The 19,384-nt window shown below is 33.7% G+C and overlaps 1 protein-coding gene across 3 annotated transcripts in view; it reads right to left on the reverse strand.

Moving 5' to 3' along the window:
- ATRNL1 (attractin like 1) overlaps window positions 1-19,384 on the reverse strand; it is a 742,727-nt gene that overhangs the window by 415,974 nt on the left and 307,369 nt on the right. For all 3 annotated transcript variants that reach the window (XM_033841823.2, XM_073793921.1, XM_073793922.1), the window contains one exon: window positions 18,309-18,387. In XM_033841823.2, the coding sequence (XP_033697714.1) occupies window positions 18,309-18,387 (79 nt within the window). The remainder of the gene's footprint in view (window positions 1-18,308; window positions 18,388-19,384) is intronic.

Below are 19,384 nucleotides of genomic sequence, written 5' to 3' on the forward strand. Positions count from 1 at the left end.
TAGACTAAAAACTATCAACAGAGACATCAAAGTGAAATGAATCTTAACAATTCTTGATCTTTTAATAGACTGTTGGCATGCACAACATCCCTGACCAATTCCCTGATACATACTTTTAATTAATATATATTTTCTTGATAAAATTGATCCATCAAACAGAATGAAGTAAGTCAGAAAGAGAAAAACAAATACCGCATGCTAACACATATATATGGAATCTAAAAAAAAAATGGTTCTGAAGAACCTAGGGGCAGGACAGGAATAAACATGCAGACCTAGAGAATGGACTTGAGGACATGGGGAGGGGGAAGTGTAAGCTGGGACGAAGTGAGAGAGTGGCATGGACATATATACACTACGAAATGTAAAATAGATAGCTAGTGGGAAGCAGTCGCATAGCACAGGGAGATCAGCCCGGTGCTGTGTGACCACCTAGAGGGGTGGGATAGGGAGGGTGGGAGGGAGTCACAAGAGGGAGGGGATATGGGGCTATATGTATACGTATAGCTGATTCACTTTGTTATATAGCAGAAACTAAAGCAATCTAAAGCAATTATACTCTAATAAAGATGTTAAAAAAATTAAATGAAAAACAGATTTAATTAGCAAACCCCAATTTTTAATTAATCTCTGAAACAAAATGAGATGTTTCAGTGGAAAAGAAATTACCCAAATACATCTCAAAGAATTATTAAAACAGTAGTCCATTTTACCACAATACTAAAGAAAAAAAGGAACAGCAGTCCAAAAAAGCATTAATTCTAATTTGTAAAAATTTAAAACTACTAAGCTATTATCCAAGGAATTAAAATTCTGGAAAATAATTATCTAGACACATAAGTTTCCAGCCAGCACAAGATTCTACTTTCAATCTTTAAAAACTCTAAGAACTTTTCGGAGTTTTAAAATGAAATGCAACAATTGTTTACCCAATATTGAGCAGCTGCTAAACAATGTGTGTTAAGCAAATAAGATGTTCTTGACAAATACTTTTCGTATGACCTAGCTGACAGACAGGTACACCATTTACCATGTTTTCTCCAAAACTGGATTTCAGCTGCCAGTAATTGATGTATGGTTCACCAACTGATGTGCAATTAATTGGCTGTAAATGTGTTGATGCCCTCACTTTTGGGGCAGCCTCCACGGGTCTGTGTCAGAGCCTCTGGGCAGGATGCCTACATTCACAATAAGTCTTCCCTCTTACCTAGTGTATCGTACAAACTTATCCTTTTAATGTGTGCCTGACTTGACATAGGCCAGGTAGCATAGTATGGCAACAACAGCACTATTTCTAGTACTGTTTTTATAGTATATATAAAAAATGCAATACTTTAAATACTTTGACAGTTTCACTTGTTTCAAATGATTGATAAAAAACCTATAGTAGTGCATAGAAGTTACAATTTAGCTTCCTTACACATTCCATTCAGATTCCTCAAATATTCATAATAGTCTCTATAGTATCATGTAGCAACACAACTGTTCTAAAATAATAGTGCATTTTAATTAGATTTTGCATTTCAAAGCATTTTCCATATAGCAAACAATTTTATGCAACTTATATCAATACCCTAAGATAAAAGGATAGCCAAAGGTTATATGTAAATTACTAATTATCTAAAGGAAGTAAAACTGATTTACTGCTTAATTCATGTTAGCTCATCTGTTAGGCAAATTACTATTCTGAAAGTAATAATAAATTGTCCACAGCTATTTATAATGATATAATACAAAACCAGCCTAAAATAATAGTGTATTTCTCTCATTTTGATTACAAAACTTTGGGCTTCATATAGAATTGCTTAAACAATTACGTATGGTTTTTGAAAGTCAAAGATGATGTCCCAATTATAAACCTCTCTGGAGTCCACCATGTCAGTACTTCAGGATGTAATAAGAATAAAGAAGAAGTTAATATTTTTAGTGAGGCACTGTAAAAGGAACAGACTAAATAGGATCTTGCTAACCTGTATTTTATAGAAACTAATGTTATTTTACAGTAATAACTTGGAATTTTAAAGAAAAATACACTTTTATACGAGTAGAAAAATTGATAGAGAGCAATAAATAAAAATAAAGATAGGATATTAAAGATGAAGGCAGAGCAATTGCCCCCCCACCCCGAAAAAAGATAGTCAAAGGGAAATTTCCAATACACAAGTGATGACTTCTGGATTTTTAATTACAATCTTACATAATTTACTTAAAAATACTGACCATGTGTAGGTTTTAAATTTAGATGTTGGGACTTCCCCGGTGGCGCGGTGGTTAAGAATCCACCTGCCAATTCAGGTGACACGGGTTTGAGCCCTGGTCCGGGAAGATCTCACATGCCATGGAGCAACTAAGCCCAGACACCACAACTACTGAGCCTGCGTGCCCTAGAGCCTGGCCACTGCAGCTACTGAGCCTATGTGCTGTAACTACTGAAGCCCGTGTGCCTAGAGCCCGTGTACCACAAGAGAAGCCACCACAATGAGAAGCCCACACACCTCAATGAAGAGTAGCCCCCCCTCACCACAACTAGAGAAAGCCAGCGTGCAGCAATGAAGACCCAACGCAACCAAAAAATAATAAAAATGATAATACTAATAAATTTAGATATTACCATACTTCAAATTATTAGCAGTTGGAGAGTCTGTGTTCCAAAATCATTGTAAGTCAATTTCCAAAGCAAGGAAATAGGGCCAAGGTAAGTAAATACAAACTGCTCTAAATGCACTAGGTGGAAGACCAGTACTTGAGTGCCATAAGTCTGTACCACCCTTTAACACAATGCTATCGTACAAACTTATAATTGCATGATATAATGACTATACAATTATATAGTCTTTCTACACCAACATAAAACTATTTACATATATTTATTTTTTAAATGCAGGAAAAATAGTAGAAGTCAAATTTTCTTATTTTCCATTTAATATTTCAAAGAATTTACAACATAGACTAAAGCAGTTTGCCAGTATTTTAAGTTAACTCTCTAAGATTATAATTTAGCTTTCTGTGCCTTAAATTTCTTACTGAAATCCTTAGTAATTTTCCTTACATGATTATTATTATAAATTTCCTTACATGAGTAAGAGCAATGAGTTTTTGAGAGGTACTCCACTGGGGTGTGGTTTTAAGAATTATTTCTCGGTATCAGAAAGGGAATGTAAACAAACAATCCCTTTTAAAATTGCCTCAAAAAATAATAAAATATTTAGGAATAAAACTCACCAAGGAGGTAAAAGACATATGTTTAGAACTACAAAACATTAATAAAGGAAACTGAAGATGACTCAAAGAAATGGAAAGAATATCCCATGCTCTTGTATTGGAGGAATTAATATTGTTAAAATGGCCATACTACCCAAAGCAATCTACAGATTTAATGTGATCCCTATCAAAATACCCATGACATTTTTCACAGAACTAGAACAAGTAATCCTAAAATGTATATGGAACCATGAAAGAAACAGAATTGCCAAAGCAATCCTGAGGAAAAAGAACAAAGCAGGAGGCATAACCCTACCAGACTTCAGATGATTCTACAAAGCTAGAGTAATCAAAACAGCATGGTATTGGCACAAAAACAGACATACAGATCAACGGAACAGAATAGAGAGCCTAGGAATAAACCCGCACACCTATGGACAATTAATGTTTGACAAAGGAGGCAAGGATATACAATGGAGAAAAGACAGTCTCTTCAGCAAGTGGTGTTGGGGAAGTTGGACAGCTACATGTAAATCAATGAAGTTAGAACACAGCGTACACAAAAACAAACTCAAAATGACTTAAAGACTTAAATATAAGACAAGACACTATAAAACTCCTAGAAGAGAACATAGGCAAAACATTTTCTAACATAAATCATACCAATGTTTTCTTAGGTCAGTCTTCCAAGACAATAGAAATAAAAGCAAAATGAACAAATGGGACCTAATCAAGCTTATAAGATTTTGCACAGCAAGGAAAGCCATAAACAAAACGAAAAGACAACCTATGGACTGGGAGAAAATATTTGCAAATGATGTGACCTACAAGGGCTTAATTTCCAAAATATACAAACAGCGCAAACAATTCAATAACAGAAAGACAAACAACCCAACCGAAAAGGGCACAGAAGACCTAAATAGACATTTCTCCAAAGAAAACATACACATGGCCAACAGGCACATGAAAAGGTGCTCATCGTTGCTAATTATTAGATAAATGCAAATCAAAACTACAATGAGGTACCTCACATCAGTCAGAATGACCATCATTAAAAAGTCTACGGATAATAAATGCTGGAGAAGGTGTGAAGAAAAGGGAACCTTCCTACACTGTTGGTGGGAATGTGAATTGGTTCAGCCACTATGGATAACAGTATGGAGATTGCTCAAAAAACTAAAAATAGAGTTGTCATATGATCCAGCAATTCCTCTCCTGTGCATATACCCAAACAAAACTATAATTCAAAAAGATACATGCACATCTATGTTCACAGCAGCACCATTTACAATAGTGAAGACATGGAAACAATTTGAATGTCCACTGACAGATGAATGGATAAAGATGCGATACACACACACACACACACACACACACACACACACACACAATGGAATACTACTCAGCCATAAAAAAAGAATGAAATAATGCCATTTGCAGTAACATGGATGGACCTAGAGATTAACATACTAAGCGAAGTGAGAAAGAGAAAGACAAATACCATATGATATCACTTATATGTGGGATCTAAAATACGACACAAATGAACACACCTCTGAAACAGAAACAGACTCACAGACACAGAGAACAGACTTGTGGTTGCCAAGGGGGAGAGGGGGTTGGGGAGGGAATTATTGGAAGTTTGGGATTAGCAGATGCAAACTATTGCATATAGGATGCATAAACAACAAGGTCTTATTATACAGCACAGGGAACTATATTCAATATCCTGTAATAAACCATAATGGAAAAGAATATGAAAAAGGACATATATGTGTGTAACTGAGTCACTTTGCTGTACAGCAGAAATTAACATAACATTATAAATCAACTATACTTCAATAAAATTTTAAAAAAGAATTTTTTCTCAGAATTAATAGCTAAAATGGTATCCTGGAATTCTTCAAAAATCTCTTTGAAAGAATATTCTAAGTGCATGACTTCACGATAGAAATAAATAGTAAAGAGAATAGTAAAGAGAAAGGAATTAAAAATGGTCAAAATGTGATATACCACGAAAATATTAGTTTTACATTTTTGACTCCTCATTATTAGATATGCAATCTTACTTTAAAAAAGTAATAATTTAGAATTATAAGAATTACTCAGAATTTTAAAGTTAAATGTTAAAATCTTCCAAACAGGTGTATATAGTATGCTATCATTAGAGTAAATAATAAAGGGAAAAAGGTATGTTCACAGTTACTTGTGTATGCATTAAATAACTTCAAAAGAATACAAAAACAAAAAACCCTGATAACACTGATTGGCTCTGGGAAGGAGACAATTGAGTAATTAGGGAACAGGGGTGCAAATTTTGAATTCTGAAACACAGATATATCACGTATTAAAAACAGATATTAAAAAATGCAAACAAGGGAATAAAAATGATGTTTGATTTGTTAGCAATGTGCCCAATGTTTACTTCCAGTAGAGAGAACTGACTTAAATATTCTCTTCCACTATTAGAATAAAATTTTGTGAAATAAATTACCAAAGAAATGGAAAACATGTCTAGAAAAAAAAGAGAGGGGAAAAGTCATGCTTGTCCTTAGTTACTCAAGGAACAGAAACCATTTGGCCACATGAAATGAGTTTTCATGAGCTATGGGAATAAAGAATCAAGCTGTGATTTCCTGTCCTTGTTCAAAGTATTGGTTATAATATAACAGTGATTTCAGACTCAAATAAATTAATACACTAAAATAGCTAACACTTTCAATATTAGAGTCATTCATGTTCTATGAATACCACATTCATTCAATACTACTCTAATAGTGGCTTTCCTAGATATTACAATTAAAGTATATGAATCATTTCAGTGAATGACAACAAACCAAATTAGACCACAATTATGCAGACATTAAAAGACTTTAAAAATAAATAAATGCAATATACTATGTAGCAAGAATACCAGGTAATTTCTTGATAATGACAGTATGTGTCAAATGCCAATTTAGCATTATTTCCAGTACAGCTGTGACTCTTGGGGATGAGAAAGAAAAGAGAATTGCCTCTCTAAAGGGGACATCAAATTCAAGCAGAGGAGGCTTTTTCAAATTATACTATTTTGAAATGTCCTCTTTGATTGAGAATCCCTATTACAGTAAACGTGCACAATATCTAGATGTTTCAATTTAATACTGTTTTTATGTTCCTTATAATGTGGTTGAATTATTGGGAAAATCAATTCTTCAGGATGCTGATATTAATAAAAGCATTTTTATTTTGAAATAAAAATACTAAGTACATGATTGAGATAACTATATACTGTTAGATAACTAAACTAATTTTGGACAATTAATAAGGAATGCATTACAGTAACCATGTTCAGTCATAATTTAAAATAAAATTGCTAGAAGCAGATTTTCTAACCAACTAGAATCAGTAGAATGTACCTTAAAAGTTCACAAAGAGAAGAAATTTTAGCTCATAAAATTATACATAGTGCTTAATTATGTATTAGGCTTAAATGTATATATAGGGACTTCCCTGGTGACGCAGTGGTTAAGAATCTGCCTGCCAATGCAGGGGACACGGGTTCGGGCCCTGGTCTGGGAAGATCCCACATGCCACGGAGCAACTAAGCTCCGTGCACCACAACTACTGAGCCGGCGCTCTAGAGTCCGCGTGCCACAACTACTGAAGCCTGCGCACCTAGAGCCCGTGCTCCACAACAACAGAAGCCACCACAATGAGAAGCCTGCGCACTGCAACAAAGAATAGCCCCTGCTCACCGCAACTAGAAAAAGCCCTCACGCAGCAATGAAGACCCCACACAGCCAAAAAATAAATAAATAAATAAATTTATAAAAATAAAAAGTATATATAAATGCCCAAGTATTAAGAGTATACAGCTAGCAAAAAAGTATGCAGTCGGGGGATGGGGAGGACACTGTAGGAAGGAGGTAGGAGGTAGGCAGAGGGATCCTCATATACAGATGTGAAAATTATGGCATATTCTTAAGTGCGACAATTCTTTTATTTTAAACAATTTACAAAATATGAATGATGTTAATATGGAATGCTGGTAATACTATCACCCATACACTCAGCTTTTAATGTGCCAAACCTGGATCTGAATACAATTCTGAGAAATTCTATTTCCATCATTCCACAATAATTTATGCAATACAAAAGATCATATACCTTGAAATAATATCTTTTACTTTAAAAAAGATATTATTTCAGCAAAAGCAATGCAACTTCTGATAAGTCAAAATTCTTTTACTAATCAAGTATTTAGATGTAAGAGAGAACATACTAGTCCCTAGTCATCTAGCAGGTGTAAATAAAACAAAAAATAGATTTTTAATTCTGTTTCCTTTTTACATTGACCCACATAAATGATTGTAAATGAGAAGCATCTATGTTAGACTTCAAGAATATGATATAATTTACTTGCTCTGCTGTACTATATTAATGAACATTCCATTTACATTACAAAACATCAAAATTAAATAACCAGTTTAAATGTGTGTGCTTGTTTTGTTTAAGTTCAATCAACTATATGGTTGCCTTATCTACATGATTCAATGAGGGCCATCCAGTGCACAAGTGGAAGGATTAGCTTTAGACTGAAGCACTGAAAGTAAATTCCTCTACAACAAAAGGCAGGAGTGTAAAGTATATACACTCTGCCCCACTGAAGCAAAAAACCTCTTAAGAGTTATCTACACTTCATGCTTTAAGTTCTCTCTTCCTCCTCCTAACCTCTCTCTCTCCTTTTTTAACAGCTATTTTGAGATACTCATATACAATACAATTCAGACATTTAAAGTGTAAATTAAATGGTATTTAGTATATTCACAGAGCTGTGCAACAGTCAACACAATCTAATTTTAAATATTTCCGATACCCCCAAAAGAAACTCTGTACCTATTAGCAATCACTTGCTATTCAGCCACCCCTCACTCCTCACCCACCAGGCACCCCACAGCCCAAGACAACCACGAATTTTCTGTCTCTATAGATTTGCCTAATGTTGTCAAGGTTCATGCATTGTTACAGCATCTATCAGGACTTCATTCTTTTCTAATACAGTGTAACATTCCATTTACAAACATATCACACTATTCACTCATCTGCTGAAGGACATTTGGGATGTTTTGCTTTATGGCTATTATGAATAATGTTGTTAAAAATATTTATGTACAAGTTTTTCTGTTTATCTATGTTGTCATTTCTCTGAGGTATATACCTAGGGGTGACATTGCTGGGTCATAAGGAGACTTTATCCTTTTGAGAAATTGACAGACTGTATTACAAAGTGGCTGCACCATTTTACATACCCAGCAACAATGTATGAGGCATTAAATTTCTCCACATCCTCAATTTATTATTACCATTTATTATTAGTGATAATTGGTGATACTTATTGATGAATATTGGTAGTTAATGGTGGTAATTACTGGTGAATAATAACATATATTATTGCTGATCATAACCATCCTAGTGGGTGTGAAGTGGTATTCTGTGGGTTTTATTTCTATTTCCCTGGCGGCTAATGTTGCTGAGTACCTTTTCCTATGTTTATTGGCCATTTATATATATCTCATTTGGAGAAATGCCCAGTCATAATCCTTTGGCTATTTTTAATTGAATCATTTGTTATTTTACTGAGTTGTAAGCGTTCTTTATATATTTAGATACAAGTCACTTAGATAAATGATTTATAAACATTTACTCTCATTCTTTAGGTTGTCTTTTCACTTTCTTGATGGTTTTATTTGAAGCACAAAAGTTTTTAATTTTGATCAATTCCAATTTATCTATTTTTTCTTTTGCCACTTGTGTTTTGGTGTCATGTCTAAGAGGACTTTTCAAGGTCAGGAAAATTTATTCCTGTGTTTTCTTCTACGGATGTTTTAGTTTTAGCTCTTACATCCATGTGTATTGTTCCCTCAGTTTTGTGGATGGTGTGAAGTATCAGTCCAACTTCATTCTTTTGCATGTGGCTATCCAGTTGCCCAACATCATTTGTTGGAAAGACTAATCTTTCCCCAATTTAATTGTCTTAAAACCCTTGTAGAAAATCGACTGACTGTAAATATAAGGGTTTATTTCTGGACTCTCAATTTTATTCTGTTGATCATATGTCCATCCTTATGCCAGTAAGCTCACCAAACTGATTAATGTAGCTTTGCAGTGAGTTGAATTTAGGAAGTGTGAGTCTTCCGGCTTTGCTTTGGTGATAGAGTCTTTCCCTCTTTTCCAAATTGTTTTAGCTATTTGGGGTCCTCTGAATTTTTATATGAATTTTAGGATTCTCTTGTCAATTTTTACTAAGAAGCCAGTTGGTGTTTCGATAGGGATCATGCTGAATCTGTGTATCAGTTGGGAAATATTGCCATCTTAACAATATAAAGTCTTCCAATCTACCAACTAGGAATATCTTACCATTCATTGAAATCTTTTTAATTTCTTTCAACAATGTTTTGTAGGTTTCAGAGTATAAGTTTCATACTTATCTTCTTAAATTTGTTCCTAAGTAATTTATTCGTACTGATGTTATTTTAAATCAAATTGTTTTCTTAATTCTATTTTCAGATTGTTCATTGTTTGTGTATAGAAATATAACTGATTTTTGTATATTGATCTTATATTCTATAAGTTTAATGAAATCATTTATTAGTTCTAATAATCTTTTGGTAGTTTCCCGAGGATTTTTATACGAAAAACATGTCATCTGCTAATAGAGATAGTTTTACTTCTTTCCAATCTGGACAGCTGTTACCCCATTTCCTTGACTAATTGCCCTGGCTTGAACATCTGGGTACAATGTTGAACAGAAAGGTTAAGAGCTATGTGTTTTTCGTAGACACCCTTTACCAGGTTAAGCTTGCTTTCACTCTTAGTTTGTTGGGTGTTTTATAATGAAAGGGTTTGGCTTTTTTTTTTTTTTACCATCTATTGCGATTCTCATGTGATTAGGTCCTTTATTCTATTGATATGGTGTATTGTATTGACTGATTTTCATATGTTGAACCAGTCTAACATTCATGAGATAAATCCTCCTTGGCCATACTGTATAATTCTTTCATGTGTTTTTGTTTTCAGTTTGCTAGTATTTTGTTGAGGATTTTTTTTGTGTGTATTCATAAGGGATATTGGTCTGTGCTTATGTAGTAGTCTGTATTTGGTATCAGGATAATACTGGCCTCACAGAAAGAGCTGGGAAGCATTCCTTCCTCTTCTATTTTTTTGGAAGAGTTTGTGAGGACTGATATTAATTCTTCTTTAAATGTCTGGTAGGATTCACCAGTTAAGCCATCTGAGCCTAGACTTTTCTTTGTGAAAAGTTTTAAAAATAATTTCATTTTATAATAGTTTTAGATTTATAGAAAAATTGCAAAGATATTTCAGAGTTTCAGTATGTCCCATACCCAGTTTCTCCTATTAGTATCATTTTGCATTAGTATGGTATATTTGTGACAATTAGTGAACCAATATTGATATATTATTATTAACTAAAGTCCATTTTTTATTCTGTTCTAGGATCCTTTCTAGGATATTACATTACATTTAGTAGTCATGTCTCCTAAAGCTTGACAGTTCTGATGAGTACTGATCAAGTATTTTTTTAGATTCAGGTATTGTTCTTCAACTAGGACTGAGCTAATGTTTTTCTCATGATTAGATAGAGTCATGGGTTTTGGGGAGGAAGACCACAGAGATAAAGTCCCATTCTTATCACATCATATCAAAGATACATACTATCACCATGACTAATCTCTGTTGATGTTGACCTTGATCACCTGGCTAAGGGTGTGTCTGCCAGACTTCTCCACTGTAAAGTGACTCAGTTTAACTCTTTTTATCCCATTCCATACCGTGCTCTTTGCAAGGAAGTCACCATGTTCATCTCACACTTAAGGAGTGTGCAGTTATGCTCCACCTACTCAAGGGCAAACTACCTACATAAATTATTTGGAATTCTTCTGCATGGGAGAACATCAATTCTCCTCCATTTATTTATTTATTCAATAACTTGTTTATATCAGTATGGGTTCATTGATATTTATTTTATATACCCGCTTACCATAAAATATTACTTTATTTTATTGCTCAAATTGTCCCTGTTTTGATCATGGGAGCTGTCTCTAGTGGCTCTAGTATCCCTCTGACATACTCTCATCATTGTAGTGTTTGTGTGTGTGTATGTTTGTTTGTATATTTGAACAATTCCTTACATTCTGGCACTACAAGAAACTCCAGGCTCAGTTTGTGTATTTCCTTTCCCAGTCTGAGAATCGGCCAATTCTCCAAAAATCCTTGGTTCCTTTAATTGAAAATTGTATTAGAAAGCAAGATCTGGGTGCTACATGTGCTTGTTGCAGACAGGACATTGATCCATCTAGTGTGAAATTTTTAAATTACTAATGCAATCTTTCTGCTTGTTACCGGTCTAACTCAGATTTTATATTTCTTCTTGAATCAGTTTTGACAGTTTATCCCTTTCCAGGAGTTTTCCATTTCACCTAAATTATCCAGTTTGTTGGCCTACAGATGTTCATAGTGTACCCTTAGAAGCCTTTTTATCTCGAGAAGATCAGTAGTAATGTTGCCTCTTTCATTCCCGATTTTAGTGATTTGAATCTTCTCTCTTTTATTCTTGGTCAGTTGAGCTATTTTGTCAATTTTGTTGATCTTTCAAAGAACCAACTTATGTTCATTGATTTTCTATGCTGTTTTTCGGTTCTCTATTGCATTAATTTCTCCTCTAGTCTCTATTATTTCCTTCATTTTCTGCACGCTCTATGCTTGGTTTATTTCTTTCTCACACCACCCCATCATCCATCTAATCCTGTTACTATCTTCAATATGTACTCATAATCCAATCACTTCTTGCCATATCCACTGCCACCTCCTGATCTGATCCATCATCATCTCTCACCAGGTATGGTAATAACCTACTTACTAGTCTCCCTGTGTCTACAGGTGTCTATCTGTAATCTAGTTTTAACACAGCAGCAGAATTATCAGTTTAAAAGCAGATCCTTTTAGCTCAAATCACTTAACTCCTCTGTGGAAAACCCTTCAATGGTTTTCCATCTCTCTAAGAGTAGAAGTCAAAGCAGAGTTTCAGTGCTAATGGTGCATATTACAATCAATTGTGGGCTTAAAAACAGATACATCAAGCTGAGCCTCAAAGAAATTCTGATTTATAGGTCTGATGGGGGTCGAGTAGTGGAGTGGCACTCAGGGATATATAAATATATTTTTTAAGATCTACAGGTGATTCTAAAGGACCGGCTAGATTGAGAATCACTGTGTTAAAATGGATATGGAGGAGGAAAAGAATCCTAGATATACAGGAGTTGCTGTCACTAATATGAATGCATAATATATTGCTAATCATTCTTTTTTTTTTTTTTTTTTTGCGGTACGCGGGCCTCTCACTGTTGTGGTCTCTCCCGCTGCGGAGCACAGGCTCCGGATGCGCAGGCTCAGCGGCCATGGCTTATGGGCGCAGCCGCTCCGCCGCATGTGGGATCTTCCCGGAACGGGGCACGAACCCGTGTCCCCTGCATCAGCAGGCGGACTCTCAACAACTGCGCCACCAGGGAAGCCCGCTAATCATTCTTTATTTTACGTATCAACAAACAATAACTGCTAACGTTTTTTTAAGTCTGGTAAGTAACAGGCAGTGGGGTATTTAGAACATATTAACTCATTTAGTACTATAAACCTTATAAAGTAGGCCCTACCATATTTTATAGATTCTAAGACATACTTTGTTTTCACATTTTAATATCTCTGAAGTCTGACGTGTCTTATAATCAATGAAATTGTACAATCACTACTGGCCAGATGGCAGTTATGATATAGTTGTCATTGCCTGCACAGACACAAACTTGATTACTCTAGTCAATGGTACTACGTGAAATAAACAAAACGTTTTTTTCCTAAGTCAAAGTGATTTATGAAAAACTGGACTATGAACAAGTTTTGGTAATACCTTACCCAATTTATTTTGCTTTTACTTTCCTTTCAATGTATATATATGTTGATATACAATAAAATCTATACCTAAGTAATTCTGTAAGAGTCCTTTGAATAGTATAAAACAAATATTCTTAGTGGCAAGAGAGCCATAGTTAATTGACAGTTTTTTCTTTCTAAGTGGTACATCAAATGATTGATTTGTGTTATAATATTACAGAAAATGTTAAGGAAAAATAAGTTGATACTAAGGCCATTAACTGCCAAGATAGACATTTATTTGAGCTCATTATTTAATAATGATTTTTAAAACTTCTTGCTTTTTTGACCAAGGAACATGTTTTATGGAAAGCTTTATCTAGATATTGCAATTTTGACCATTAAAAATAAAATACAGATTCTTAAATTACTAAGAAATTGTACAAGAAGTTTCATACAGTACCTAAATTAATTAATTTTAATTTTTCCACCCGAAGTAACATTTTCTCATTACTCTCTTCACTCTGTGCCCACTCTCCTCTCTCTAAATAAGTTGGGTGTATTTCTAAAGGGGTACAGTAACTTACTTTGTAAACAATGCTGCATTACATTAATAATATTTAGATGAGAACCCATTTACCACAAATTTAGACTCTCAGAGATGATTTTTATGATAAATTGTTGACTCATGACATTTCCTTAGTAAAGTATAACTTAATAATATTAATTCTTTTCTGTTTTTTTGTGCCCATGAAACAGAGGAAAGAGTTAATCTGTTTGCCTTAAGAAAAGTAGTTTGTCACTCAGAGCTATTATTTATGGGGTTTAGTTTATTATTTTTAATTCAAACTTCAGGCTGATTATGTTAAATTCAAAGTTAGGTTTTATGCTGCGTGACTATGAAATGTGCAGGAAAACAGAGCATCATGAACACAAGATCAGTTACTCATTGGACATTGACTTATCCCAGACAATATTGTTCTTATTGATTTTTAAGCATTAGAGATGCATACTATACTATGAAGTATAAGCAAATAATGTGGTAACAAACTATATTAATATATTTTTTATTCTTTAAAGAACTGTAAAGAGAATAAAAGAAATAAAAGTTCCTGGTACAGGAAATATAATCATTCAAATACACAAACCCACTAGTAATATGAAGTTGATTAATATAACCTTACCTTTGCTTACGGGATCTATTATTCTACAGATTTTCCAACTAGATTTTAATGGAGGCATACTACAGTTAAACCATCCAAAATATATGGGAATAAATGTTGTTAACTGAAAAAATTAACTTCTTATAACTATTAAGATACGCATGATATTTTCACTTATGTTAGTCAAATATAAGATTAAATACCTTTATTACAAGGAGTAATTATAAAATTTTAATGGGTTTGTGCCTTTAATACCTATTAAAAACACATATTTTAGTTTAAACATGAAAATTATTAAGTATGACGATGCTATTTAAAAAGTCTCCTTTTGGGCTTCCCTGGTGGCGCAGTGGTTGAGAGTCCACCTGCCGATGCAGGGGACACAGGTTCATGCCCCGGTCTGGGAAGATCCCACATGCCACAGAGCGGCTGGGCCCGTGAGCCATGGCCGCTGAGCCTGCACGTCTGGAGCCTGTGCTCCACAGCGGGAGAGGCCACAACAGTGAGAGGCCCGTGTACCGCAAAAAAAAAAAAAAAAAAGTCTCCTTTTAATATATACCTGGCTCTAACAAATGTTTTTGTAATGTAATGACTATTTATCTAAACTTCAAGGTGCCTTTGAAACTCAAGGTTTTCAAGACCTCTGTAACAAGCATAAGCTATAAAAATAAACTCATCCTTCTCATATTTTATAATATTTCCACTGATCAATGTCCACTTATTGTTTCCATTAATTAGCACAGCATCCCCTCCACACACATGCACACGAAACTTTCTTATTTTTAATAGGGTTATCACAGAAATGGGTTTCGAGCTCCCATATGAAGAGGTAACATTAAAATTAAGGTCCTTTATAGTTTCATTTTTGTGTTTTTAAGAGCCCCTGAATTCAAGGGGTATTATTCAAAGGCATAACATTATTAATGGGCTTCTGATATTAAAATTATAACACAAAAAATGTACGTGTGTGTTTATGAGACCCAAACCTTCGAACAGTTAAAAACAAAAAAGCAATATGTCTGGTTTAATTAACACAATATATTTTTAAAATGTCTAAAGATTATTTTCATTTTAAAACAGTCCTTATATTTAGAAAAGCAAGTAATACAATTCCTATAACAAAATTACAGAAATACCAAGAAGGAAGAATCCTTTAAATAACCTTCATTTACTGTTAAAGATAAACTGTCATTCTACTACTCATAGGGGTCCTCTGAGGTTTACAATAATTGATGTCTTAATGCTTTGGAGAAAGTAACATCTCCATATAAAGAAAAAATATTGAGGTATTTTCCTTTGAGGAATATTAGTGTTAATCTAATAGTTAAAACTGAATAAAGAGAGATAAAAACACATTTTACCCCATTTACATAAAGTCTATAAATGGGATTATCATATTAGCTACAACTGTGTAGTTAAAAGTCATTGGGTCTCTAAAACCAAAATGACAATCTTTTAATAATATAAAAATTATTAGCTAAATAGATGTCTGGTAGCCATCAAAATAATATCAACTTTACTTTGGGCATCAACATATGAATGGTTTCTAAGACATTTAGAAATTTGTATTTAAAAGACTTAATAAAATTAAAAATGATAAAATTCCCCATAATATTTTTTAACATGATATTGTAACATGACATGACCTCTCAACAGGACAGCTTTTGTATTTTGGTAAAGGAAGCAAATTAAATGCAAATATTATTATATTCTTTAACAAAGATTCATTACCTGGAAGACTTGGAAAGAAGGACATTAAATTGAGGATTATCAAGAGGACATAGTAACATTCAGAACCACAGATTAGAACTGGCCCAGAGGTCCCTAATCTAGTTCTTCCTTCCTTCCTATTTTTCCTCCATTCTCACATGTGCAACACATACTTAGATTTTGACTTCTAATCAAAAAATAAATTCATATTTGTATTTTAAAAATTAAAGTAGTATCAGCTGGCCAGAGCTTCTGATAATATGCAATAAACTACATACTACACTGAGGTGATATATTAACCAAAAGCAATCTGTCATTTTGAAAAGTGTGAAAGTTTCATAGTTAAATGAACAATTCCCATTATTTTTCTCAAATATTTAATAGTTTCTAAACTTTAGTCATTACATATAAACATTTCTAGAGCTCTAGGAACCTCAAACTGAGAATAAGTTATATAGTACGATGCCTCTCTTTAGAGGAAACTGAACTCAATTAGACTGCTTACCCACCTAGTTAATGGCAGAGTTGTACACAGATGTTTTCACAATTCTATCTTTATACAGTTACATTTTATAAACTTTAGAAATCAGATATTTAAATATTGCTAGTCATAATGAAGTGAGAACCCAGGCTCCCTGATTGAGCCTAACTTCTTTTCTAATGATAAGAGCCATAAATATTCACTTGCTCTACTCCATTATGGAATGTTTTCATACTGCCTGACTACCACTTGTTTTTTCCTTCCTGAATCCATACTTTTACCTTAATAGATTGTCTAGCATGTGTAGAAGATTGTTTATCTCCACACAGAATTCCACTTTTTGCAAAATATTTATATATTAATATTTTAAGAATTCCTTTTATATTGGATTACATTTTATCATAGGACCATACCAAGTAAATTCTCACTGATGTTGCACTGCCCATGTACAGAAAATCAGAGAGGTGGAGAGAATTAGGGTAAGTAATTTATTTGCAGGGGAGTGGTGTCAAGTTTGCAAATACATTATAGGTAGGCACTGGATGTTTGAAAATAGGAGAGTAATTAAGAAGAACTCATGTCATTTACTAATTCTATAATTTGGAATATTCTGGATTGTTTTTAAATATAATCTTCTTATATGTGGAAAACAAGAAGGTAAGTAATTATATCTCTGCTATACATTGTTTCACAAAATTAAACGTATAAAAATATACTGGGAAATGCAACAGCAAATAGAATGCTAATAATACTAATATTAATAGTAATAGACGGACATCTCTGGTGGCGCAGTGGTTAAGAATCCATCTGCCAATGCAGGGGACACGGCTTCGAGCCCTGGTCCGGGAAGATCCCACATGTTGCACAGCAACTAAGCCTGTACACCACAACTACTGAGCCTGCACTCTAGAGCCCACGAGCCACAACTACTGAAGCCTGCGCATCACAACTACTGAAGCCCGCACATCACAACTACTGAAGCCCGCACACTGCAATGAAGAGTAGCCCCCGCTCGCCGCAACTAGAGAGAGCCCGTGCGCAGCAATGAAGACCCAATGCAGCCAAAAATAAATAAATAAATAAATAAATTTATAAAAATAAAAAGTAATAGAATATAATAATATTAATAAAAACAGAAACGCTTTTTCATTATATGAGGTATAGAACCATAAACCTACTGCACATTTAGGATCCTCATATTATTATATTTCTTTGTTCCTTTCAATTAACTAATACATACAAAGTTAGGAAACTATATTTGTTTAATATATTTACATCATCAGCTGTTGTTCTGTAAGAGTATTACTGTTTTTATCAATTTTAAGATCATAAGGGACACACATGATTAACTCTGATATAGAAATGTATCAAATTGAGGTGTAATTCAAACATACTTGGATTATCAGATACCCATGAAAAAGATCTGATTACCAAAAAAAAGAATTCTACAAGATACAAACCAAAAATTAATATTTATTGCTCAGAATATTCTTTTAAATTTTAAGTTATAAAAATAATCTTTTTATAGTATAACTACCTAAATTAAAGAGATTGCAGGTTAATCAACAAAATTAATATTGGTATCCACTATAAATTCTAACACTATTTTAAAAATACTGCAACTAACCAATGCTTCTACAGATACTGATTTAAAATGACAGTGGCAAATTTTGCTCTAAAGCTTAAAAAATACTAGATTGACTTGCTCAATCTTAATAAATGAAACTGATTTGAAAATCTCTATTTGAAAGGAGGATGTCAATTAAGGAATACAGATCCATATGTTTGCTTGAATCTTTAAACTAAAGATTAAGTAATATTACTGTTACCTCTCTCCGTCGAGAAGCCCAACATGTTTGTTTGATCTTCCAAACCACAGCGGCCACCAGTAATAAGGATAAAAAACAACTAGAAAATAAAACACAATTTTTGCTTAAAACACTTGCAATGTGTCATGAAATGATAAAAGAATATGTAGAGGACTTAAAAATATATAGAAATAATCACTTTGCCTTGGTAAATATTCAAGCAAAACAGATAAATTAGAAGTTTGTAAAACATTCTCAAGTAAAAGCGAAGTACACAGGTAGAAAAATTATTTATATTCTTTAATATATATTATAGTCTATCTTTCAGATTTTCTCTGTCAGAAGGAATGTAACTTTATAATTCTATTGGTTTTATACAGCAATAAATTTTTTTAGAATTGCTACTGAGTCATAAAATCTGGCAATTTTATAAATTTAAATATCACACATTTATTCATTTTACCTTTATTAGCAACTATCTTATATCTCAGAATATTCCTGTAGTTCTCAACTGAAGGTGATTTAGCCCTCCCACCCATCCCACCACTGGGATATTTGACTATGTCTAGATACACGTTTGATTATCACACTGGGAGAGAAGTGCAACTTGTGTCTACTGAGTGCAGCCAGGGATGCTGCTAAACATCCTGCAATGCACAGGACTGCCCCCAACGACAAAGAATTATTCTGTCCAAAATGTCAGTTCTACAGAAGTTGAGAATCCCTTGTATATGCTAATGTTTAAATTAAGAAATAATTCAATTACAATGTATATACATGTGGTCAATATGTATTAGGTACCATATGCGATAGACTATGTAACAGAGGATACCTTTTTAGCAGTAATTTGAGACTGACAAATCTCAAAATAACAGATTTATGTGAATCTGGTTAACCAATCCCAACCAGGCATTACTGTTTCTTTTCCCTTCCTTTGCTCTGTGGTCAAAGATTATGCTATGAAAAGACCCAGAAATGAGCAGAACAGTGCCACTATAAATTCACTGGTCACTGACCACTACCAAAAACCTGGTCTTCACCCTTAACTGATCATCCTTGTACTCATCAATTGATTCACTCATAAGCAGTGTAAATGT

The sequence above is a fragment of the Tursiops truncatus genome, chromosome 16, assembly GCF_011762595.2.
Source record: "Tursiops truncatus isolate mTurTru1 chromosome 16, mTurTru1.mat.Y, whole genome shotgun sequence".
Taxonomy (NCBI): Eukaryota; Metazoa; Chordata; class Mammalia; order Artiodactyla; family Delphinidae; genus Tursiops; species Tursiops truncatus.